The sequence below is a fragment of the Rhinopithecus bieti genome, unplaced genomic scaffold (assembly GCF_001698545.2).
Source record: "Rhinopithecus bieti isolate Rb0 unplaced genomic scaffold, ASM169854v2 scaffold_947, whole genome shotgun sequence".
In the NCBI taxonomy this organism is placed as follows: domain Eukaryota; kingdom Metazoa; phylum Chordata; class Mammalia; order Primates; family Cercopithecidae; genus Rhinopithecus; species Rhinopithecus bieti.
This window is the reverse complement of record NW_016803664.1, coordinates 3,556,782-3,583,190: the sequence shown is the minus strand read 5'-3', so window position 1 is coordinate 3,583,190 and position 26,409 is coordinate 3,556,782. Positions and strand designations below refer to the sequence as shown.

At 35.9% G+C, this 26,409-nt stretch overlaps 1 protein-coding gene across 12 annotated transcripts in view; it reads right to left on the bottom strand.

The window, feature by feature from the left end:
- ZNF280D (zinc finger protein 280D) overlaps positions 1–26,409 on the bottom strand; it is a 102,240-nt gene that overhangs the window by 74,711 nt on the left and 1,120 nt on the right. For 4 of the 12 annotated variants that reach the window (XM_017847057.1, XM_017847062.1, XM_017847065.1 and 1 more), the window contains exons 2-3: positions 5,244–5,287; positions 2,102–2,248 (exon numbers count right to left, since the gene is read on the bottom strand). In XM_017847057.1, the coding sequence (XP_017702546.1) occupies positions 2,102–2,248; positions 5,244–5,287 (191 nt within the window). Of the gene's footprint in view, positions 1–2,101; positions 2,249–5,062; positions 5,132–5,243; positions 5,288–5,558; positions 5,663–25,798; positions 26,388–26,409 lie in introns of those variants that run through there. The other 8 variants (XM_017896617.1, XM_017847069.1, XM_017896629.1 and 5 more) reach the window with 6 other exon arrangements.

Here is a 26,409-nt window from a genome sequence, read left to right as displayed (position 1 = left end):
TAAAAAAAAAAAAAAAAAAAAACCACCAAATCTCATAAAAATTTCTTTTATCTTCCTCACAGTAGAAAGGAACCAGATCCCATTAAGTAATTCTATAAAATAATGGTTCACACAGAAATATGGTTGTCTTCTGATAAGGTCAATGCAGTGCTCTGTAATTAAACACTACAGATATCTTATTACAGAAAGTTCTACTCAAAGAACTTGAAACTGTTTTCACTCAGAAATTCAGGATTAAATATTTACTCAAACCATGAAAGAACTATTGCTGTCGTACTTTTTAGTGGGTGTAGTCTATGGATCACAAGTTTTTGACCTCCTTTCTTGCAGTTTTATACAAACATTTAACTCATGTTCCATATGTTAATTTTATGGCTTACATATAAAATAACAATAAAACCATTGAAATTATTCACCTTAACATTGTAGAAAAGAAATTCTATTGGGGTCAATCCCCTTCTTGATGGAATTATTTTAAAACTAATGTACAATGTTCTACTTGAATACCATGAAGAGTCATCTACAATCAGTATAAATTCAACTTGAATCTTAACTGTCATGTTTTCAGTAAGAGTTTGAATAATTTTGCAATATAATATTTCAATATAAAACAATAATCAAGAGAATATTATGTTCCACATATTACCAACAATGCCATCATGCCTAATTCATTTTATAGTCCAAGTGGCACTCCGCTTAGCACTCCATGAGAGATGACCAACGTGTCACAGGAAATGGTACTGAAAATCCAATTGGTGTAATTACTCTCTCTCTAATAAAACTGAATAAAGGTGCCAATCCGAGTTTAGAGGTAAGCGAAGCAAGAACTAGGCTTTCAGAAAATTTTAGTCTCTTAATCACACTTTGAAGCACTACCATGGTAAGTAAACACACACACACTAGTAAACTGGGTACATAACATTCTTTGGTAAATTCTCCTGGCTTCAAACAAACAAGTAAATGAAATGCAAAAGGATCTATTTTCTCTTTCTCCCTGAAATTTGCATGTTATTTCTCTACACTGTCATACATTTTTGAGTGGACATTTTAACAAATGTCACAGTATCTGCACATTAATATTATAACAATGTCAAGACCAATTCTCTAATTCAAAGCTAATAAGCCACAAAGGTACCAAGTTGTTCTGCCCAAAAGCCTTAAGGATTTAAATGTACTAAATGCTACATCATCCAAGTAGAGTGGCTATAGACAGCGCCGTTCTCTTTCATGAATATAAAAAGGAGTTACTGGAAGATGGGTATAGTCAGAAGCTGCAGCTTCTATTGGTACACAGGCCAGAGACTGTGCAATCATTCATCACCTATACATTTTGTGGCCATGTATAGATGACACTGCAGTGAGGACTGGATGTGAGAAGTCCCATTTGAGACTAACAAAAACTCACTTAGTATATTCTGAAACTTTAAGCAAAGCATTCCAAATGTTTTATTTTCTCTTCTCCTGGGTTTGAAAAAAAAGAAAAAGAATAAACAGATAAATATGTTACTTAAGGCCAGGTTCGGTGACTCACACCTATAATCTTAGCACTCTGGGAGGATGAGGCAGGTGGATCACTTGAGCTCAGGAGTTCGAGAGCAGCCTGGGCAGCATGATGAGACCCTGTCTCTACAAAAAATACAAAAATTAGCCAGGCATGGTAACACATGCCTGTAGTCCCAGCTACTTGGGAAGCTGAAGTGGGAGGATTGCTTGAGCCAAGGAGGTTGAGGCTACAGTGAGCCATGATTGCGCCACTGCACTCTAGTCTAGCGATAGAGACCCTGTCTTTAATTAATTAATTAATTAATTAACTCCATTAAAAATTATGATTTCTAATCTCAGAAGACCTCCAGGGTCACCAGCTAATCTCAGTCCATTTCTCTTTTCTGACATTTGATATTTAACCTCTTACCTCCTTCCTCAAGTCCCCAAACACATCGCCATCCTGATTCTCAAGTTCTTACTGGCCTCCCACCCAATCTCTCATACCTAACTCTTTACAGTGGAACATGAACACCAAGTACCTATTAAACAGTTCACAAGTTTTTCTATTAGAAATAATACCTTATAAAGCTTGGTTTCACTAAAAGTAAATGCTTACTTGAAATTGCTGGTTTTGAACTTGATATCTCCCCAACAAAGATTGGCTCATCATCGTCGTCATCCTCAACTTCTTTTACTTTCTTCTGCCATGGTTCCAGCTCCTCTTCTTCACATTCCATAAACAGTTCTGCCATTTTTGAATTACCTAATTTTCAAAAGAAGAGAAGTAAACCTCATTTTGAAAATAAAATAAAACATTTCTGTAATACATAGCATTAAATTTAAGATGTACTTTAATAATCCTAATAGCAATTTCTGAATTGGTATTTGTAGTCAGTATGTGGTAACAACAGTGAGAAATGCAGAGCTTACTCTCTAAAATATTAAATAGTAAAATTTAGATAAACAGACCATTGATGACAGTAGTTATTTACAGTAGACAGAAAATCTGGAACAGTCAAATTCAGTGAAAGTGAGTTTCAGTCATATACATAGAATAGGATTATCTCTACAAAAAGGATTATACCCCTGTCTTTTAAAACGTATTCACAAAAGGCAGATAAACTAAGAATAAGGGGCAACAGGTGGGAGATAAACGGGATAAACTAAAGCAGATTCAAGAATGCCAGGCAGGATGGGAGAGGTGGCTCCCACCTGTAATCCCAGCACTTTGGGAAGCCAAGGCAGATTGCTTGAGGTCAGGAGTTCGAGACCAGCCTGGCCAACATGGTGAAACCTCCATCTCTACTAAAAACAGAAAAATTAGCCAGGCGTGGTGGCCTGAGTCTGTAATCCCAGCTACTTGGGAGGCTGAGTCAGGAGAATCGCTTGAACCTAGGAGGTGGAGGTTACAGTGAGCTGAGATCATGCCACTGCATTCCAGCCAGGGTGACAGAGTGAGAGTATGTCTTAAAAAATAAATAAATAAATAAATAAATAAATAATAATAATAATAATAATAATGCCAGGAATAGAACACAGCAGGGAAGAGATGCTAGAATAGAATATGGAAAACGAATTAGACTTATTCAATTAAGGGCAAAGTAGATATTTCTCACAGGAAGAAAGTCACAAATCATTTTCTAGTCAAATGTTACAGTGTAGTCCACCTACCAAAAAAAAGGCCTTCCCATTTTCCTAAATGCCATCAATATCATGAACCTTTTTTTCTCTAAACTGTACTATTTTACTAATTATACAGAGTTCTTCAAATCTAATAATTAAAAATATTAATTTTCATTGGCAAGTCATAAGTTAGTATTTGTGTTTTTTAAATACTTGAAACACCAGCCTTATTGTGTGTTTCAGAGCTATTATTTACACCACTTCTTCTACCTAGAATATCCTTCCTTCTCAACTCTAGTCTATATCACTCCAGTCTACAGCAAAGACAGCAGAGACTTGATATCAAATTGAGTAATTCAAATCTGTATTCCACTGTTTATAATCATATGACTCTAGAGAAGTTACTTGAACCTATTTTCGTCATCTATAATAGAAGTATGATATCTACCTAATAGAAGTATCACACAGATTCAAGAAAATGCCACATAAAGCACCTAACATCAAGTGAATATTCAACAAAATATTAATTCCCTGGCCCTCCTAACTCTTGGTTCAATTATAACTCCCCTTATAAACCATCAGATTTTACTTTCCTTCAAAATCTGAACTACATTGATAATCAATATCATGCAGTTCAAGATTTAACATATATGATCTCAAACTGCTATTTTTTCATGTGTGTTAATTTTATATGTCCAAGGTCATATAGGAATACATTCCCCCCTACACATTAGAGGGGCAGTAGGCATACAGCATATAATAATATATGGACTAGGTAAAGTCAGAAAATGCATAATTTTAAATAATTACGGAGACTTGTTGTATAGTAATAACAAAAGTATCATTTACATCCAGTTGTTACATGTATAGGCTGAACTGTGTTTTCTCAAAATTCATATGTTTAAGTGCTAACCCTCACACCATAGAATGTGACTATATTTGGAGACTGGGTCCTCAGAATTAATTAAATTAAAATAAGGTTAGTAGGGTGGGCCCTAATCTAGTATGACTGGTGTCCTTAATAGAAGAGGAGATTAGGACACAGACACAAGCAGGAAAGGAGATCACATGAAGGTATAAGAAGAAGATGGAGGACACACACAGTGGCTCACACCTATAATCACAACACTTTGGGAGGCCGAGGCAGGTGGATCACCTGAGGTCAGGAGTTCAATACCAGCATGGCCAACACGGTGAAACCCAGTCTCAACTAAAATTACAAAAAAACTTAGCCAGGATTGGTGGCGAGCACCTGTAGTCCCAGCTATTCAGGAGGCTGAGGCAGGAGAATCACTTGAGCCCAGGAGGAGGAGATTGCAATAAGCCAAGATTGCGCCAGTGTACTCCAGCCTTAGTGACAGAGTGAGAATCCGTCTCAAAAAAAAAAGGAGAAGACGGCCATCTACAAGTCAAGAAGAGAGGCCTCAAACCCCTCCCATATGGCCCTCAGAAGAAATCAATCCTATCAACACCTTAATCTTGGACTTCTAGACTCAAGAATTATCAGAAAAATTTCCATTGTGTAAGTCACCCAGTCTGTGGTACTTTGTTACAGCAGCCCTAGCAAACTCATATAATATACAAAGGTCTTCCTTGTTCTTTTTAACAGGGCACTGCCATTGTTAATATACCCAGGACATATTTTTGAGAAAAAAATATTTTAAGGCATAATAGCTTTATAATTTTTTTAGAAATAATTTACTTTTTCTCTATGTACAGAAGAAACATGTAAGATTATATGTACCAAATTGGTAAAAGTAGTTTCTTCTGATAATGGGGGAAAACACCTCTATTTTACTCACTTTTTTATTTATATTACTTGTTTTTATGTGAACATTTGTTACTTTAACAATTTTAAACATTTTTAAATGTCTCCCAACTTTCATCCTTTCTCCTGAAGTAAAGTGATACGAAAGTCACATATACTAGTATTAGTCATGGCAGCAACACTTACTTTTTGGTTGAAAAAGGTTGTCGCCCATCAAGCTGCAGAGATGACTTTCTGTAAATTGTCACCTAAGTACTGACACATGATATCAGTCAATTTTATGAGTCACTTTAAGTAACACCAAATATTGAAACATGAAACTTGGGATTCACAAATTATTGGACGTAACTTTAATCTCTAAACTCACCATGTGACTCCAGACAAGGCAGCAAGTTATTTCTGTTTTCCTTCCTATAAAATAAAGATACCAACTATTAGGGTGGACTTCATTAAATTAAGACGTATACATATTTAATCTTTTCTCCTATACAGAGATCAATTATGTTTGATATATTTGATAAACACATATAGTTCATTTTACATAACTGGTTCATTCCCGAATAAACCCAAATGTAATAAATAAATGATTATTATACTCGGCACTTAATACTTGAAGAAATGTGATGATTCATAAATTACAAATAATTTTTTAAAGTATTATTTAGTAAAAATGAGTAATCACCTTACAATGTATTGTTATTGGAAATCGAACTTTTCAAATGCTGAGTGACATTAATCTTTAACTGTTATCTTTTCTTTGTATTTCAGAAATACATGTAATTATTTCTGTAAGAAAACACAATTTTAAACAAATTTTAGTTTATATCTTTCTGGCTTTTTATCAACTGAAAGGGAACAGAAAATTCACTGGAAATATTTCATCATAGATTAATTCATTCAAAAAATAACTACTCATGGCCTTCTGAATGCAAGGTAATGTGCTAAGGTCAGTGGAAAACAAAAATGAGTAAGTCACATTCCTAGACTTCAGAAGTTTACAATCTAGTATGTCAATAATTTATTTGGCTTTAAAAATGCTGTTAGAATACACATTTTTTTGGGAAAAAAAATATTTGAATTGCTTTATTCAAACTGAGAATCTGTTTTTTGAATTTCCATGCACACGCAATAGCATAAATTTTACAAAATAAATAAGCTTTTATAAAACTGAGTTATAAAGCAAAAAATGTCAAAAATTAATGGAAATCTAAAACACTGGAATACACAACTAATTCAACCTTCACTTTCCTCTTTATCCTTAGGCTGACAAAAGCAAGCTTTCCTACTTTTCAGTTTCCACATTACGTAAACTGAAATAGCACAAAGGAAAAAATTATTACTTTAATTCCAGAAGCTATTGTTATTAATTCAGTTATTCAGAGTTACTATCACAAGAGACTCTAGTGATTCTTGTGTTTAACTTAATATCCCCTAGCTCTAAAGTTGTACTATTAAAAATCTCTTTAACTCAATTTTTGAATAGCTGTAGCTTGTCCCACTTTCAACAGTATAATGCTTATTTCAGATAAATACATGATAATTCCTGCTTCACATTAAGGACTTACCAATACCAGGAACAGAATATTTTTAAGATTCACAATTACATATCCTATGGACTCATATATAATGTTTTTAAGTGACCACATAAGTATCTACTGGCTTCAGAATTTTGTTGGTAAAGCACCGAATTCTATGAAACATTAAATCTGCTGCCAGAGAAGTGGTATATCCAACAAAGATATGCAACGGGAACGTCAAAGGCATCAGCTCAGAGTTGGCTCTTTAAGATAGCCAGAAAAGGTTAGGCGTGGCAGCTCACGCCTGTAATCCCAACACTTTGGGAGGCCGAGGTGGGCGCATCACCTGAAGCAGGAGTTCGAGACCAACCTGGCCAACACAGAGTCACACCCCGTCTCTATGAAAAAATACAAAAATTAGCTGGGCATGGTGGCACACACCTGTAGTCCCAGCTACTTGGGAAGCTGAGGCAGGAGAATCACTTGAACTCAGGAGGCAGAGATTGCAGTGAGCTGAGACTGCACCACTGTACTCCAGCCTGATAGAGAGAGCAAGACTATGACTCTCAAAAAAATAAAATAAAATAAAATAAAATACCCAGGGGAAAAAAAAAAAAGAGGACTCTCAACTTCAACTACTAACTCAGGTACAGATTACATGCTCATATTTAATATACTGTTTGTATGGGGGGAAAATGAATTCCAAGTAACTGACTTAAAATAAAATCCATTCATTTATGGATACTGTCCACATAAATAATTATAATTCCTATTTTATAAATTTTGGTTTCAGTTTTATCTAAAATTAAACTGTATCTTTTTCTATAAAAAAATTAGAAATCAATGGAAATGTGGGTCTAAGTATTTTCACTATCTGAAATTTTCACTTTCATCCATTGATAGATACCACCTGATGTAATGTTGCTGTATTAAATAATATTAATACTGTATGTGATCTAGTACAGAGCACATACTACGGACACAGGTGTGCTATATACTAGACATAGTCCTCTTTACTCTCTGATAAGAAAAAAATTAAGCAATTTCACAAACTACAACTGCAGTGTATGAATATTTACAAAAAGAATACCACACTACAAATCAGGAGAATCAAGTCATAGTACCAGCAAGGCCACAACTTTCTGCCAAGTCATCTTCAATTCTAGCTCTCAGGCTATATTATAGTTCAACTGAAAAGATTCTGGCTTAATTCAGCTCAAAATCTATTGTATACTTTAAACATTCAGTAACCATGAAGAGTAAAACATGGTGAAGAATGAATGCCAAATTCAAATTCTGACTCAATCACTTATTACCCATATGATGTTGGACAAGTTAGTTAACCTAGTGCCTTGTTTACTGCTTTTTATATATACATTTACCATTTACATATACATATAAAATAAAAATAGACTTACGTCATTGGATTATAGTGAAGATTAAATGAGATAATACATATAAAACACATCTCAGTGCCTGGCACATAGAAACCACTCTATAAGGTTTAACTATTTTTAACTCTGGGATAAATCCCATTTTAAAGAACTCTAGGCTGGGCACGGTGGCTCACGCCTGTAATTCCAGCACTTTGGGAGGCCGAGGCAGGCGGATCACTTGAGGTCAGGAGTTCAAGAACAGCCTGGCCAACACGGTGAAACCCGGTCTCTACTAAAAATTAAAACATTAGCCGGGCATGGTGGAGCGTGCCTGTAATCCAAGCTACTTGGGAGGCTGAAGCAGAAGAATGGCTTTAACCAGGAGGCAGAGGTTGCAGCAGTGAGCTGAGATTGCGCCACTGCACTCCAGTCTGGGCAACAGAGCAAGACTCAGTCTCAAAAAAAAAAAAAAAAAAAAGAACTGATCCCAATTCCATTATACTGGAATTTATGTGCTATCAGCTAAGCATTTCTTAAACTAATTAAAATATATAAAAAAGGCATTTCTAAACTAATTAAAATATACACCAAAAAACATTTTACCCTCATATAAACACACTGTTAAATTATATACTGCTAATCTAACAGAATAAGTATCCCATTCAAAAGTACCAACATATAAAAACTAACATTTAGATAAGGTATCTTTATATGATTTCTATTAAAAAACATTCAGGCTGGGCATAGTGGCTCATGCCTATAATCCCAGCACTTCGGGAGGCCTAGGTGGGAGGATGGCTTGAGCTCAGGAGTTCAAGACCAGCCTGGGCAACAAGACAAAACCCCATCTCCACAAAAAATACACGAAAATTACCGGGAGTGGTGGCACATGCCCACAGTCCTAGCTACAAGAGGTCAAGGCAGCAGTAGGCCGAGATTGGGCCACTGCACTCCAGCCTGGGTGACAGAGTGAGACTCTCACTCCAAAAAAAAAGAAAGAAAAGAAAAGAAAAAGCACTCATTCTACATGTATCTTAGTATTTTATTTTCTAAAAAATAAATAAATAAACAAATAGCTGGTAATTAAAACACAAAAGAGATTATGAGGAACATGGTGAATGGTTAGCTTTTTTTTCTGAGATGGAGTCTTGCTCTGTTGATCAGGCTGGAGTGCAGTGGCACCATCTCAGCTCACTGCAACCTCAGCCTCCCAGGTTCAAGTGATTCTCCTGCCTCAGCCTCCCGAGTAGCTACAACTGTAGGCGCGCACCACCACGCCCGAATAATTTTGTATTTTTGGTACATTCGGGGTTTCACCATGTTGGCCAGGCTGGTCTCAAACTCCTGAACTCAAGTGATCTGCTCGCCTTGGCCTCCCAAAGTGCTGGCATTACAGGTGTGAGCCACCATGCCCGGCGGAATGGTTAACTTCTACAGCCTCCCCAATCCCATAAATTCAAGATATATAATCAATGAAATAATCCAAAAAATCATATTATAAAGTTAATCTTTCTTTTGTCTCCCCATTGTAAAATATTTTAATTGGGGATTATATTACTAACCAAGAAGTTGGCAACACCAAAAAAAAACAAGATATGATCAACTTAACAAAAAAAGGTACAAAAAAGAAAACCATTTCAAATAGCAAAAATTTATAAGCAAAATAAGTATTGCAGATAAAAATGAACTTCAACTAACTCATAAAGTTAGCTCAAGATATTGTTCTATCTATAAAAAAACTAACAATTTACTTATATACTTAAAATGAGTTTTTCGGTGGAATCATTTAGATGACACTGGCTTATTGGTTCAGTAAAGTTTGATCTTTCATTTTTTACTCTCAGGAATTTTCCAAGAAATCAGGCATTTAAGTCATTCTACTTAAATCAGCTTTTGTTTATATTTTATTTCATTTTATAAGCAATTCTTTAGTCTTTCTGTCACCAATGGCACACTGAAATGGAGGACTATCATTTTTGAATTCTAATCTCAAATGAATAGAACTTAAAGGATACAAAGTGAATTCTTAACTATGAATAACAATCTAATATTTCAAACCCTGATTTTGTGATCCCTCAAGCACTTCCAACTATCTCAAAGTATTTGAAAATTAATTTTTATTTAATGTTCATCACCTTACAATCATATGAAATCTTTTGAGTAAAACAGCAATTTTTAAAACTACTGTTGTATATCCCCTTACTATCCATCGCCTGTTGATTCCATTATGGAAAATTGGAAATTACTGTAACAGGATTAGAAAAGCAGTGAATGATGGTATCTACTTTGGCACAATCTGTGTGATAGAAAATGTAAATCATAAGCGATAATACAATCAAAGGAGAGACCTATGATTAAAATGATTTTATAAAATTTAGGGATTTAGCTATGAGATTTTATAAAGAAATTAACTTTTATATTTTTTATTTACAACCTTTAAGCAGATTAAATGTAAATCAATACTTCCTTTTGTGCCTCAAGCATTTCTTACAAATGTTTTAGTGTTAGAAAACTAAGTATCTTTTCAGAATCAGTCCAGTTGTTACTGTTAAAACCAGTCTTACTCTTGAAAAGGGCACATTCGGACCACACAAACTTCATTATTAAAAACACCTGATCAGCAGCTAAAACACTGCAGACAAAACACTGGATGATTATAGAATCTTAAGAGACTTCAGAAGATAAATCTCACCCAATTTCTGAAAGATTCCAATTTTTATGAAGAATATTATCTCCTGATAATAAGCACTCTAAGGAAGAAAAGATCTTTAAAAGGGAATATATGGATACACCATAGTTTTATTTTAAAACAAACCAAAATATCAAAAGTTATTTTTAAAAGATTACATATTTGAGAATCTTAACAATGAACAGGCAAAGAGAAGGGGAAAAGTTGGAATTCAGTCTTGAAAGAAGTGGCCTTCAAGGCGATCAGGACTAGAACAGGGAAAATCCAGGTCCTGGAAGAGGCTGCTCTTTCCAAGAAAGAAAACAAAGCAATGAGGCCAGCTTTCCCTGCCCATCTCCTAACTTACACAAAAAACTTCGTTCTCTGAAGGTAACTTATCAAATAATTAGCACTGTAATTCTCTGAAATTATGATAAATCTAGATGGAGTCCTTAAAGCCAAAACAATTCTCCAAGTTAGTGAGCTCAATCAGACTTTGAAAGGACAATAAAATACTTAATAATATTAACGATTAAGAATTTGAAAAATAATATATTTAATTGTTTTCTTTCTAATGCAAGGTGCAAATCGCAACACTTTTTTCACAGGACATGAAAAGGACCCTATCTCAAAAAGCTACCTATTAGGGGATTATGATGAATACATAAATATCTTATAAAAGAGGATATGGTTGCTATAATTACAAAAACTAAAAGTGGTACAGCAGAGGTTCTTGATAAGGTGTTGGGGGCACCACAGAAACAAAGAAGTTAGCAAAATTTTGTGAATACTCAATTTCTGGAAAGGTAAGACCATGCATCAAATTCTCATAACAGCCTATGAACCAAAAAGTTAAGAGTTTCCAAGTTAGGAGTTTGAATAAAAGCAATCACACTAGCCAGGGGTTAGGAAATACCCTATCATGGAAGAAACATATACATTAATCCTTAACGTAAAAATATTTTCACTAGCACTGTTTTTAAAAAAATAAAACCTGTTTACTGAAAATAGTTCAAACATACAGAAGTATACAGAGTACAAAGAAAGAATCTATTCCCTCTCCTGCCCTATTCCCAATCCCACTCAGTAGTTTGGTGTGTGTGATGCAACAGATAATAGTGATTGAAGATAGAGTTGTGGTTAAGGGGTAAAAAGGGTATTCCAATGCCTTGAATGACTTAACTAAGGGCAGTATTTACAGCAATAATTAGAAAAAAGCCTATCCTGTGTGCAGATTAAATTTATACATGAGTAGAGAGTGTAATACATGTAAACAAGCAGAATGAGGCTTTACCCAGTCTGTCCCTGGATCGAAAAACAAATGAAGGAATATGTTAAATAAATAAATAAATGGAATGAAGTTTTAAAAGATCTCAATAAGAGAACGAATGGTAGTAACAGTTTTGTATTTGCCCCCCTCCAAAAAAATTAACAAAAATACAAATTGAAGATGTACTGCTGAAGATGTACCAGACAATCTATAAGACAGAAGGTCATTTATTCCAAAAGTATACAATTGGCCCTCCCTATCCGTGGTTCCACATCCACAGATTCAACCAACCATGGACTGAAATATTCAGAAACAAAACCAATAAACAGTAACAACAGAATAAAAAATGCAAATATATAACAATTATTTACATAGTATTTACTTTGTATTAGGTATCATAAGTAATCTAGAGATGATTTAAAGTATATGAGAGTGTGTGTATAGGTTATATCCAAGTACTACACCATGTAGATTTAAAGTATATGAGAGTGTGTGTATAGGTTATATCCAAGTACTACACCATGTTATATAAGGGACTTGAGCATCCTCAAATTCTGCTATCCACTGGGGTCCTGGAACCAATCCCTCATGAATACTAAGGGACAGCTGTACTGATTAAACATGTACTGTGTGTCGGCTAGGAATACAACAACGAACAAAAATTAATACATAGTTACTGCATTCATGAAACCTGTAGTCTACAGATAGGGACAAACACTCATACAAAGGGATGTAAAATGACAATGGTAAGTGCTATGAAGGTTATGAATCTGGAATTATAGCCAGTATAATCAAAATTGGTTTTGCCAAGAAAAGAAAAAAAGTGATGATTAAGTTGTTATTTGAAGAAAGGGTTGGAGTTAACTAGGCAAACAGGAAAAGGAAGGGAGGATTCCATGAAGAAGGAACTGCATGTGCAAAAGATCTATGGCAGAAGAAAGGCCAGCAAATATGAAAAGCTGCAAAGAAACCACTGTGACAAAAAAAAAAAAAAAAAAAAGCAAGGAGTTACATGGGAAGAGATAAGACAACAGAGATAGACAAGAGTTAAGAGTTAAACAATGAAGCACCTATGGACTGTGTTAAGAAATTCTGTCCTTATCCTAAGAACAATGAAAAACCATTGAGGGATTTTAAGTGAGGACTGATATCAGATTTGTGACACAGTGTCAAAATAACAGAATTTGAGAATTAAATCAGAGAGAAGGTCATTTTACCCTATTCTATACTAATCAACACCCCCACTTGAAATACTACATATTGGTCATGATTCTTTCAACTATAAGTAACAAAAACCCAACTCAAACTGGCTTATGCAAAAGGATACTTATTGGCTCATTTGTAGAAATAACTACACATAATTCAAACAATATCATGTGAATCTGGTTTCTTTCTCCATTCCTGGGCTTCCTCTGTATTGATTCTATCCTCATAATCTCCATTGAGGATGACTGTAACAGCTCCAGTCTAACACTCTTCAATACTGAAATCCAGGACAATGACAAGAGACCCAGCTATTATTGGAGTTGGTTCGCTTGGCTAAAATTACATGCCCTTCCCTAAGCCAATCACTAAGGGAATGCTAAGGCATTGTGATAGGTTTGGGCTTACATCACATGCTCTCCCTGGTGCCAGAGGGAGAGTCTTATCAAAAAGCACAAGAATAAAGATTGGAGGAAAGAATGGTTTTCCAAAGGAAAACCAAGTAAGGGTAAATAGATGCTGGGTGGCAAAAATAACAGATGTCCACTACAAGGAATTCAGAACTAGAGCTTTGTCTAGGTCAAGTTGAAAGGACTAAAGTCCTAAAAAACATGAGACTATAGGGTGGGAGAAGTAAAAGCTATTTACGGAAATTTTAAAGTTTGTCATGAGAAAGAAGGAAAGAAGGTGACTGGATCTTTGTGTGGCTCAAGTAACAATCACAACAGTAATATTTACTTGTTTTGAGCAAACTAGAGAATTGCTAGTATTGAGCTTTAACATTACTTCATTCCTTACATTATACTATGTTACCATCACTATAAATTATACACTATAATGATAAATATATAATTATAAAATAATTGTAATTAGTATACAATTATTAACATTAGCTAACATTAAATGCATATATTATTTCATCTAATCCTCAAAAACTCCTACGAGGTAGACACTATCATCATCCCCTGTTTACAGCTGTGGAAATTTAGTTATTATACAGGGTTTAAGTACCTCGCCCACAGTAACAAAACTTAGTAAAGGAGCAAGGATTCAAACCCAGGCACTTCTAAGGCTGAATATTTCAGATATGACACTATTTGCCTCCACCAGGAATATTGGAATATTTGGAATACCAAATTACAGGGAGGTAAACTTCATCTCAATATAAGAACAAAACAATTAGCAGTTAAAACATCAAAAACTAAGACGAACTCTAGGTGAGAAAGCTCACCAAAGAAAAATATGAAAAATTTAAGCATTATGTGATTGAAAACGTTCACTTTCAAGACCCCTTCCAGAACCCTTCCAACCCTAACACCGTAAATATTTCCATCTAGTAGAGGTATGTAAATTTCTGCCTAGACTGAAAGATATGGAAGATTTTTTATTATTTCACTAAAAAAAATTATTCTAATTAGATATGTTGAATTACGAAACTTCATTTTTGAATTGGCAATAAAATATTTGGTAATCAACCTGCTACATCCAAATATTTTCTAGGACCTTGGAAGTACAATATAACGAATGAAGCAGTTAGGTTGAAGCTCAACACTGAGAATAAAAGTCTCGAGTTTATTCAAAACAAGTAAATTCTTTAAAAAAAGTAACATCCAATAATCTTAAATTAATTTCATTTTAATAAAGATGTTTGATGGCTTAAATCAAAACTCTCAATGAAATCACCTGCTTCACAGACACAGATTCAGATCAAACATCTCAAATATTATAGCATCATAACTCAACCTTTTACAATTTTAACATTTTTGTAAATGCAAAGTTCTTTTAATATACTATTAATACATAGAAAGGCTGTGCTTTAACAGACTACTTAAATCTACAAATGAATCTAAATCAGTACGGTTATTAAAAGCTTTGATATGAACGAAAACTTTTTCACATAGGGTACAGGGAATCTCTTCATCACTTCCTCTTCACCCAACTATAACCTCCTGCAAACCTGATCCAGGTTGCAAACCACCTGCTCTAGTTACTGCTACCCACTTTGTCAGTCAAAACTGAGCTGAGCACAGCAGGGCAGCTATAGCATTATCTACTCCACAGTACTTTACTAAAAGCAAGTATCCACCTGAAGATCCCAAAAACCCTCCCAATAGCCAGATCAAATTACCTTTTCTTCATTTGCATTTTCCTTGTTTATCTCGCAGCATTTTAACCCCATTTCTTGAAATATCATGCTCAGTAATTTTCTATACACCAACAGTCCTGTGTACTCACCTACTCCTTTTTAACTCTTCACAGATTCTCCAGATGACTTTCTCCTTAAATAATGTAAAAACAGGTTTTCCACAAAGTTTAGACCTCAGTCCTACATAAACTGTTCCCCAGAGCAGATCTAATAAATCCCATAGACTCAGCTATCAATTCTCAACAGCAGCCTATATGATCAGAAAATAATCACCTCTGCTATAGTTTGAATGTTTGTCTCTCAAACCTCATGTTGAAATTTGATCTCCAATGTTGCAGGTAGGGTAATGAGACTTGTTTGGATGGAAGAGACAAATCCCTCATGAATGGCTTGGTGCTGTCCTCACGGTAATGAGTGAGTTCTCAGTCTATTAGTTCCCACAAGAAATGGTTGTTTGAAAAAAAAAAAAAAAAAGCCTGAGTAACCTCCCTCCTCTCTTTCTCTCACTTCTTCTCTCTCACCTTATAAATTGCTACCCACACAGCTTCCCCTTTGTTTTTCCATGAGTGGATGCAGCCTGAGGCCCTCACCAGAAGCCAAGCAGATGCTGGTACCACGCTACTTGTACAGCTTGCAGAACCATGAGCCAAATAAACTTTTTTTCTTTATAAAATGCCCAACCTCAGGGATTTATTTATTTATAAGAACACAGACGGAGAAAGATAACCTGACATCTCATCTAAGTCATAGTCCTTCCTCTTTTACTACTGAAAACTGCTATCTACATATTTAAACACACCTCAAATTCAGTACATGCACACCTTGGAGACATTGAGGGCTCTGTCCCAGACCACCACCACCACAATAAAGTGAATATTGCAATAAAGCAAGTCACACGCATTGTTTGGTTTCTCAGTGAATATAAAAGTTAGGTTTACAACTATAGTATAGTCTAAATGTGCAATAGCATTGTCTCTAAAAAACAACATATATACCTTAATAAAAACTACTTTATTGCTAAAAAAAGATAAAGCTCATTTGAGCCTTCAGTGAGTCATAATCTTTTTGCTGAAGGCCCTGCCTCCATGTTGATGGCTGCTGACTAATCAGGGTATTGGTTGGCTGAAGGTTGGGGTGGCTGTGGCAATATCTTAAAATAGAAATTATTTCTACAGCATTATTCATAAAAGCCAAAAAAAGCAGAAACAACCCAAATGTTCAACTAATAAATAAAATGTGGTATATCAATACAATGTAGCATTATTTAGCATTTTTTTAAAATGAAGCACTGATACATGCTACAATATGAGGCCTTGAAAATAAAAGAAGTCAGTCACACATTGCTTGATTCTATTTATATCTAATATCCAGAATAATGGGTAACAGGTTTCCTTTTGAGGAGCTGAAAATATTATGGAATTAGATAGTGTTGATAGTTGTACAACACTATCAATGTACTAAATGCCACTGAATTGTACATTTTTAAATGGTGAAATGATGTTATATGAATCTTACCTTAAATTATAAAAGTTAGTTTTACTTTTGCATTTCCCTTTTTCTACTAATGACACTGCCATCCTTCTGATCTTGAATCCCTGGAGGTTTTTTTTCAATATCTCCCTCTTTTAATTATATCTAGTCAATTCCCCAGTCCAATAGACTTCCTTCAAAATATTTCCCACATCACCCTTGCCTCTCCATCCACTCAATACTTAGCCAGGCCCATAGAACCTCACACCTAAAGTGAAACAGATTTACTTTATAAGATTCACTTTATACAGTTGGTCCTTAGCTTATGATGGGGTAATGTACTGATTAAACCCATCGTAAGGTGAAAATATCATAAGTTGAAAATGCATTCAATACACCTAAAATACCGAACATCACAGCTTAGTCTAACTTACCTTAAACGTGCTCAGAACCCTTACATTAGCCTGCGGTTGGGCAAAATCATCTGACAACATAGTATACTGTATGTTATCAGTTGTTTACCCTCATGATCATGTGGGTGACTGGTAGCTGCAGCTTGCTGTTGCTGCCTAGTATCACAATATGGTATCATACCACATATCACTGGCCCGGAAAAAGATCAAAATTCAAAACTTGAAGTACAGTTTCTACTAAATGTATACCACTGTCACACCATCATAAAGTCAAAAAACCTTAAGTTGAACCATCTTAAGGTGGGGACTGTCTGTACTTGGTCTCTCCGCATCCAGATTTTTGCTTTCATCTCTTCAATAAAGAGCCCCCAAATTAACAATTTACTAAAATAATGCTTTCATTCTGTCATTTACCAATTCCAAATTCTTTAATAACTTCCCATCAACCTATGCAGAGCTGGGTTAGGTTATCCTACCGCTAAAAGCTTCCAGGTGCAGTGACGCGCAGACTAGGTCAAACGCTTTAGGAGCCAGCACTTTTAACAGTTGTTGTCACTGCCAGCCTGTAAGGCTAGCCTGCACTGTCTAGCCCAAATAGAAGAGAACATGTAATTCTGAGATAAAAAGGCTGAGGGTGAAGTGAGGGAAAACCAAGGCACCATATCTTATAAAATGAATACACGGTATCTGGCACCCAGTATTATTCCAATCAATAAAATGAACTTTTTCTAAGACTTGATTTCTTCATCTGTAAAGGATGGATGATGATAACACCACCTTTTCCAAAGAAGTATTTGTTCTGATGATGGAATATGGTAACTGTGAGCATACTTTATAATCTCTTAAACACTACAAAAAAAGAAATCAAAGAATAGAAAGACATCTCTTGCGTGTAACTTCTCAAATGAACAGACACTACAATGTAGTGTCACCAAAGTAGTGCCGGTTTTCTTATTTACCTTTTTCTATTCAATAAACTTGTCAGATCAATTTTTTTTTTCTCATGGAATGTAAGAAAGTTATTTCCGTGTTGCATTTTGGTTATGAGGGCCTTTCTAGCAGCAGTCAGCAATCCTGTATAGCTGAGAGTCAGACAATCTTAAACCTTGAGTAGGAAAAGCAGAGCAAGTAAAAAAACAAAGCAAGAGATACAACAGAGATTAGGATTATACCTAAAACCCCCAGACCTCTCCCAAGCCCCTCCAGGCTTAGCTTAGACTTGCCAAAGGTAACCCACAAAATAAGGAAAGCACAGGAGTGAAGCCTAGAAGCAAGGGGCAAATTAGTTCATAGACTAATCATCTTTGCTTTGGTGACTAGCCCTAGTCAAAATGCATATCAACTGAACGGCATTCAGTTAATAATGTTAAAAAAAAAAAAATCCCAAACCTGACCAAAAAAAGGTGTGTGGTTAACTAACCTTTACGGATGGAATCTTTGCCTGGGAGTCCACAAACCCCAAACCTGAGAAATTTTTTTCAATATGCATTCATTTACTTAAAGATGATAACAATGAAAGCATTACATATTAATATATTTTTACAAAAAAATAAGTGTATTTCTCAAAACAAAAAATTTGGAGAAGAGTGGTATTGTTTTACATTTTGCTACATTTTGCATACCTCATTAATATGTCTTAATAAAGACAGCTGGATTCTCTTACAACCTTCTGCATTCAACCAGTTGCACTACACTCTTCCATTGAAGTGAAGAAAATACAGCTTCACAAGAAAAGTATGTGGTAAAGGGAGGAACTGGTAGAATCCTTCAAAGTGTCTCAAGCCCAAGACCACATTTAGAGAACTACTGTACTAGAGAAACACAAGTCAAAGCCCCTTTTAAAAAAGAAAGCTAAATTACTATACTGGCTGGTCAAAAATGTGTAAGTTACATAACAATCCAAAAAGTAAAGCAGGAATTTTAAACTGTTGGGGAATATTCAGGTGATTAAAAAAAAAAAAAAAAAACACTAAGAAAAAGTATTTATTGAACATTAATTACATGTAAGGCATTGTATTTACAAACACAAAGAAGCAAAGCATACATCATCCCAAAAATCACTTTGTCTTCATCCTGTTATACAAAACCAGAAAAACAGGAATGTTTGCAAAGAAAATGACTGAAATGAAATACACTTTTGGTGTAATCCATTTAACCAAAAAGTCTAAATACAACACCTGATATGCCAGGGTTCCAATTAATAATTTTTTATTATGAAAGGACTCTGAAGGTAAAGCTTGGAAGAAAGGTTAAAAAAAAAAAAAAGCTGGTAACAACAAAAAAACTTTAGAAAGAAACCTCAAGGAATAACTTTCTAGGTACTGCCTGTATTCATTAGAGATGTATTAAAGTACAACAGGCTAACAAAATCTATTATGGAAGTAGAAGAGGCAGGTAGGTTTAATGTGTGTATTGGAGAGGGGTGGAACTCTAACTGTCCAAATTAACCATTGAAGTTCAGTGTACTATCAGAGTCCAAAGGAAACTATTTTAGCTTATTTTCTTTCTTCAGCAGTTACTACTTAGAAAGACTGACATTTTATTATTCACATTGTTTCCTAGAGATCTTTAAAAAAAGGGGAAAATTTACTTACTACTTTTAAATAAATTAAAACTCTTTATATCTTATAATTCTTACGTGGGTCTATAACAGAATCCTTTTATCAGTTTAAAATACGTTATGGGACGTTAGTGACTTTATTTTTCCTACATCTTGAAATATTTTGCTAACTCCATCATTCTAGGTATTATTTCACCATTGTTCATCAATTAATCCCAACTACGCTAAAAAAGTAAGAAAATGGGACTGCCTAAAAGAATAATAGTGAAATAAGTCATCACTAATGCATTAGCCTTCATTTTTCTCATTTATTTTCCAGTTTTCTTATAATTTTGCAAAATATTGCATCAACTTTCAAAGATGTATGGAAAACTGAAGACATTTTTGTAGTCTATGTCAGGGAGGGAAAACAATTCCTCTATCATCTTTGGTTCAGTACCTCAGGGCCTGTGAATTAAACTATGAAAAGATAGATTCACAAGAGAAGAAGCATACAATTTTTATTAGTATTTACATGCACAGGAGTTCACAGAAAAGAAGTGAAACTCAAACAAGTAGTTAGACGTAGGGGCTTTTATACTATTTTAACTCCCCCAAAAAAGGGAACTTGGAATTTCAGGGACAATAAACCATGGGAAAGTGGCTAGAAAAAGATGGGAGAACTAATGGAAGATAATGGTTATTTCAGTAAAGTTTGTTTATACAAACTCATCTCTACCTTGACTCTCCATCTCAAGGGAAAAGAGTTGCTCTTCCCTCCCCGTTATAAGAAGGAAACTGGCTGGGTGTGGTGGCTCATGCCTGTAATCCCAGCACTTTGGGAGGCCGAGGTGGGCAGATCACCTGAGGTCAGGAGTTTGAGACCAGCCTGGCCAACATGGCAAAATCCCCTCTACTAAAGATACAAAATTAGCCAGGCATGGTGGTGCACGCCTGTAGTTCCAGCTACTCGGGAGGCTGAGGCAGGAGAATCACTTGAACCCGGGAGGTGGAGGTTGCAGTGAGCCAAGATCATGCCATTGCACTCCAGCCTGGACAACAAGAGCAAGACACTGTCTCAAAAAAAAAAAAAGAAAGAAAGAAAGAAAGAAAAAAGATAGAAATTAATGCCCTGCTACTACCTGGCAAATAAGGGGAGGGCACAGAACTCTTCATGCATCTATTGATTCTCACTTCCCTTCAACTCAAAATAATCCTTATGCTTAATTAAGTGGCATATTCTGATCCCCTTCATCTGTTTTTAGTTTTCACTGAATACAGTTAAGAACTCAGACTTCATTTTCTGACCAAAATGGAAGAGAAGAAAATTAACAGAGGAAGGCACTTCACAACTATTAGATGAACCAGAAGATTAACACAAAGATGGATAGCACACTTTAGACTCTTAATGATGGTAGTGAAAATGAGTTTGTAAGGGAAATCTCAGACTGAGTCCTCAGATGAGTTATTCTAGACAAATTATCTCAAACTTAATCGATGAGAGAACAACGTATTTCTAAAAACAAAAAGGAAATACGGCATTCTCATTCAGCAGGAAGAACTTCATCACACACTGTTTTTACATTAAGAATATGGACCATGCTGTTCTGCTCAAAGAAAACGTGACAGTCTTTGATCCCTTACAAGTGTGTGCTAAAATTTTACTTAATACAATTTTGTTTTTAAGAGACAGGGTCTCACTCTGTCACCCAGGCTGGAATGCAGTGGCACAATCGCAGCACACTGCAGCCCAGACCTTCCAGGCTCAAGTGATCCTCCCACCTTAGCCTCCCAAGTATCTGGGACCACAGGCATACACCACTACACCCAGCTAAGTTTTTATTTTTTGTAGAGACAAGATCTCCTTATGTTGCCCTGGCTAGTCTTAAACTCCTAGGCTCAAGTAATCCTGCCTTGGCCTCCCAAAGTGCTGGGATTATTGGCATAAGTCACCACACCCAGCCTTGATACAACGCTTAAGTGCACAGGTATTGAATGCAGGTGTATGCAAAGGTGACTGGAAGGAAACAGAAAATGTAGACATTTTAAAAAATTCATTGGATTGATCATTCTAATTCGTTATTTATAAATCTGAAATTGAAAATATCTTGCAATTGTGGAGCAAAGAAGATAGATGTACTGTCTTCAACAAAATTATGAACTATCAAAGGTTTCAAAAACTCTTCCAGTATCGCATTTTGATGATGTACATGCAAAAAGACAACCCAGAAGGAATGACAAGCAAGAACCTATTAGGGAAGCATTTGAAATTTACAATCAGTATTCATAAGACAAATAGTTCCAGGGTCATGTATGAAAGTTGCTAAGTACAGACAGTCTCCAACTTGAGATGGTTCAACTTAAAACAATTTTTCAACTTTATCATGGTGTCAAAGTGCATTCATTACTTCAAGTACTCATACAACCATTCTGTTTTTCCCTTTCAGTACAGTACTCAATAAATTACATGAGATATTCAACACTTTATTATTATAAGTTTTGAGTTAGATGATGTTGCCAAACTGTAGACTAATGTAAATGTTCTGTGCATATTTGAGGTAGGCTAAACCAAGGTATGATGTTCAGTATGTTAGGTGCATTAAATGCATTTTCAACTCATGATACTTTCAACTAATGATGGGTTTATCAAGGATGTAACCTATTGTAATTCAAGGAGCATCTATAATTAATTCCATTCAGATGATGTTGCCCATTTCAGGTAGAAATACCTTCAAAGGTGAAAACATGAAAATCTGAGCAACAGGTGACAATGAAATATGATAAGCTTGGACAATGTAGATCTACACAGAGATTTGGAAAAGGCATGAGAGTAGAATCCAGATTGATATATAAGAAATGACAGAAAAATTTCAAAACTCTGTCAGATATATAACTTGTGACAAATTTTTTACAAATTTAGACTTGGCTGAATATCATACAGCATCAAACTCTCCTTGTTGGTACTCTTAGGAAGAACAGCATTGAACTTCTATGAATTTTCACAAATGGAAAAGCAAAAGAAGTCAATTGCACAAAATCTGGATTTTGAATATACTTCACGATTCTTATTGTCCTAAGGAAAACTATACCTACCCAGAATTCTCAGCTCAATTCATCTCAACCATCAATGAATTTTAAATCCTTACATAAATTAACCTGAAGTGATCTGTATTACAAAAAGACTACAGGAGTGATACATTCAAAAAGTGGGTCAGAAACAATACTTGGAAGAGAATGACTTGAAGATGGCTTATGACTGGTATTAGTTCAGAGTATACTTTCATTGTATGGGAAAAGCTTCAGTTACAAAACTGTAAGTTACCAAGAAGAAATTCCTCATGCAACTAGGAAAATAACTTGCAGAAACTAGGAAGGGAATGTTGTCTTATCCTTTAATCAGAATGATTTTTGCACATATCTGAAAATGGGAAGAAAGGAGGATGTTCTTTGTATAGATACAAAAACTCAAAGAGGAAAAAAATGGGTGTTATTAAATAATAAGAATGTTTATATAAAGCGTTCAAATGTGATGTATATTTGTTGTAGGGGTGTTATGTAATTAAATGCATGAAATAGATATTTTGTTTTTTATTTTTCTAAGTATATACAAAGAGATTTGCTGTATTTAAATTCTTATTAAAAGCTCCAATAAGTTGTTTTACATTATATTTTTACTCCTATAAATTATACATAACAACTTAAAATGCAAAAACGTAACAGTCCCTTTTGACCCAGATGATAGTGATAATTGTATACTTTTCCTCCTATACTGAGGGTTAAGAGAATCCTTAAAATTGCCTTGGAGAAATGAATTAAAATTCTAAACATACAATTTTTGATACAAGGCACTAAGTAAATCAAGTCATTATTTAAATCACTATTTAAAGAAACCTGACTGAAAATTCAAACAGTTTTAATTGTTCTCTAAAGCAAGAAAAAAACTATTCGGGATTCATATATTTAATTAGTGAATATACCAAAACATTCCTCATCTTCCAAAACTTGCTTTTGGAATAACAAAATATGTTGTCAATAGAAATTTCCAATTTCCTGTCACCTAAAACTACAGTTGACTTTTCATTTGTGAAAATTGCTATTTCAGTGAGCCAATGCTGATTACTAAAACATTGGAATGAAAAAGGACTGGATTAGTAGCCTAACTGGACAGATGTTCCAGTTGAAGCACTTGCAATCCTTCAACATCAAACTACTTCAGAACTTTTCTATTTACCATAGCTTACTACTGCTAAAATGGTCCTAGGCAAACTTTCAAAGAAGGCAAAGTCTTTCTGACATCTACTTTCTGCCTCCTCTCTCCTAGTCTCCCTAGGCTCTGATGCCGACACACAGTAGCATTCCAAGTTCCCTAAAGTAGATAGGTTAGCATTTCCTCCAGAATTGTCTCCACTCCTCCTTCTTCCTAACTTCCAAACCCATACCTAAAGGACTGCTCCCAACTGTGTTTATCAGATTACTGCAGGTAAATTCTTACCCTAATGCCAAAATATCACACCACAAATTACTTGCTAATTGCAGAAGGAAATGCTTACAATGGAAAGATAGCCTGTCAAATTTAGGATTATTAATAAGACAAGCCTACTTTATGTGCCTTTGGATGCAGTATGCAATGAAGTATACTGCATGACTTACAAAGTACTCCTGTCAAAAAAAAATATTAAACCTGAATATGTTCAAGCCTTTAGACCCAATTCCAAGTTTACAGAAAACAGGATAGAGGGAACAAATTTAAACACTATGAGGAGGAACTATCACTAAAACATGGAATATGGGTTATTCTATAAGACTACAGACCTGGTCTCTTCAAAAGATCAATGTCACCCAGTGCTGTGGCTCACATCTGTAATCCCAGCACTTTGGGAAGCCGGGGCAGGTGGATCACTTGAACCCAGGAGTTTGAGACCAGCCTAGGCAACACTGCAAAACCCCATCTCTACAAAAAATACAAAAATTAGCTGGGTGTGGTGGTGTGCTCCTGGGTTCCCAGCCACTGAGGAGGCTGAGGTGGGAGGATGGCTTGAGCCCAGGAAGAAGGTCAAGGATGCAGCGAGCCAAGACTGCTCCACAGCACTCCATCCTGGTACACAGAGCAAGTACCTATCTCAAACAAACAAACAAACAAACAAAAATGATTGAAAAGGAATTTCGAAGAAATGGGGGGAAATGTGAATATCTACTACACCACGTTAGATTGTAAGGAATATTCTTCACTTTCTTAAGTGTGACTGTGGTACTGTTACACAGAAAAATGGCCTTGATCTCTTACGAAATACATACTGACACACATACAGCATTTAGGGCTGAACTGTCATATCCGTAACGCACTTTGAAATGTTCGGAAAACAGAACGTGAGGTAAGTGGAAAATGCAAATATGGCAAAAAGGTAGCGTTAAAACTAGGTGGTAGGTATGGTGTTCAAATGGGCTATTTAACTTTTCAATATTTTTGAAAAAAATAACAAGTTGCAAAGTTAATAAATTAATTCGAAAATAAAAATATAAAAGCCAGGCTAGACGATGCACACCTGTAATCCCAGCTACGGAGGCTAAAGTGAGAGGTCAGCTTGAGCCCAGGAGTCTGAGACCAGCCTGGGCAACATAACACCCGCATTTCAAAAGTAAAACATAAAAATATCAACGAAAGGGCAATTAGTAGTATTTCTTAAAATCTTTAGGTGAGCCTCCTTGCCTATTCTCATCTACTTCGTTCCCACAAAAATGGTATATACTAGCGTTGAGCACTGGAGAAGGAGTCAGAAGACCTGCGGTTCTATTAATATAATTGGCCTTGGCTCTTCCTAGTTAGTGACCTCATTAAAGTCCTCTCCCTGAGGCTGTTTCCTTGCCTGCAAAATGATTCCCGCAACCCAGACCACTTTAAAAGGGTTTGCTAAGAGATACAAATCAGGGGTTATCAAAGAAAGAAACTAAAGCAAGACACAATTACAACGGTATTTGTAGTGATGTTAAAACATCAGAGGCACACAGCCCTAACAATGGTATAAGCAAACCAGTGCCTTCCCTGGTTAAGTTTCTGCGTGGAGACAGCTGGAGTTGGCACAGTAGTCCCCCAAAGCAGGACACCTTACAGATGCTAAGAGGCAGCTTTTGTGCTTTAAAACTCTCCTTCCAGCGTTCCATTTTACGTTTCGTGGCACTAAAAAAGACAAATTCTGTCCAAACCTGAAAACAATACAGCCAAATATTTAAGATGACAGATTTTTTTCTTTTTTTAACTAACGAATCTTCGCAAACAAAGACCTTTGGCCAAAGGTCTCCCGTGCTTGCAGAAGCGGGTTCACCTTGACGTTTTTCCTCTCCAGCAGATTTCTCCTTAAAAGCGTTAAAACTTGAGATAAGTTGGGAGGAACTCCTTCCATCGCTGGAGCAGGCTAAAACCTCAGAGTGAGATCATTCTTTCCGTCTCAGTAAGTGAACCTTGCAAAGCTCAGAAAATTGTCTCTCCAACTCCACGTTTCTCCTCAGGGCCCTTCTTCTGTAGACAATAACGGGAATTCTATGGCAGAGCAGGGGAGGTCCCTTTGACAAAAATGAGGGTGCAAACGTGGAACGACCGGTCATCTGGGCAAAACGAGGGGCCCTGTGCCTGCAAATCCCGAACCCCCTTTTGGTCTCCTTTCCTACGACTGAAGAGACACGGGGTGGGCTGTGTTGTGAGAAGCATGGGTCTTGGCCAAACATCGGCACAAAATGTACCAAAGGGAGTTGCCTCCAGAGAGAAAAGCCAAAACCAGGCTGGGGACAAACAGGCGCACAGGCCTGGGAGGGGAGGTGGCGGATGAGCAGAAGGCGGCGGCCCGCGCGGCCCAGGCCTGCAGCAGCCGAGGCGGCTGCCGCGTAGCGCCGGGATCCCTCCTCCCCCGCCTGGGCCGACGCAAGATGGCGGTCGGCC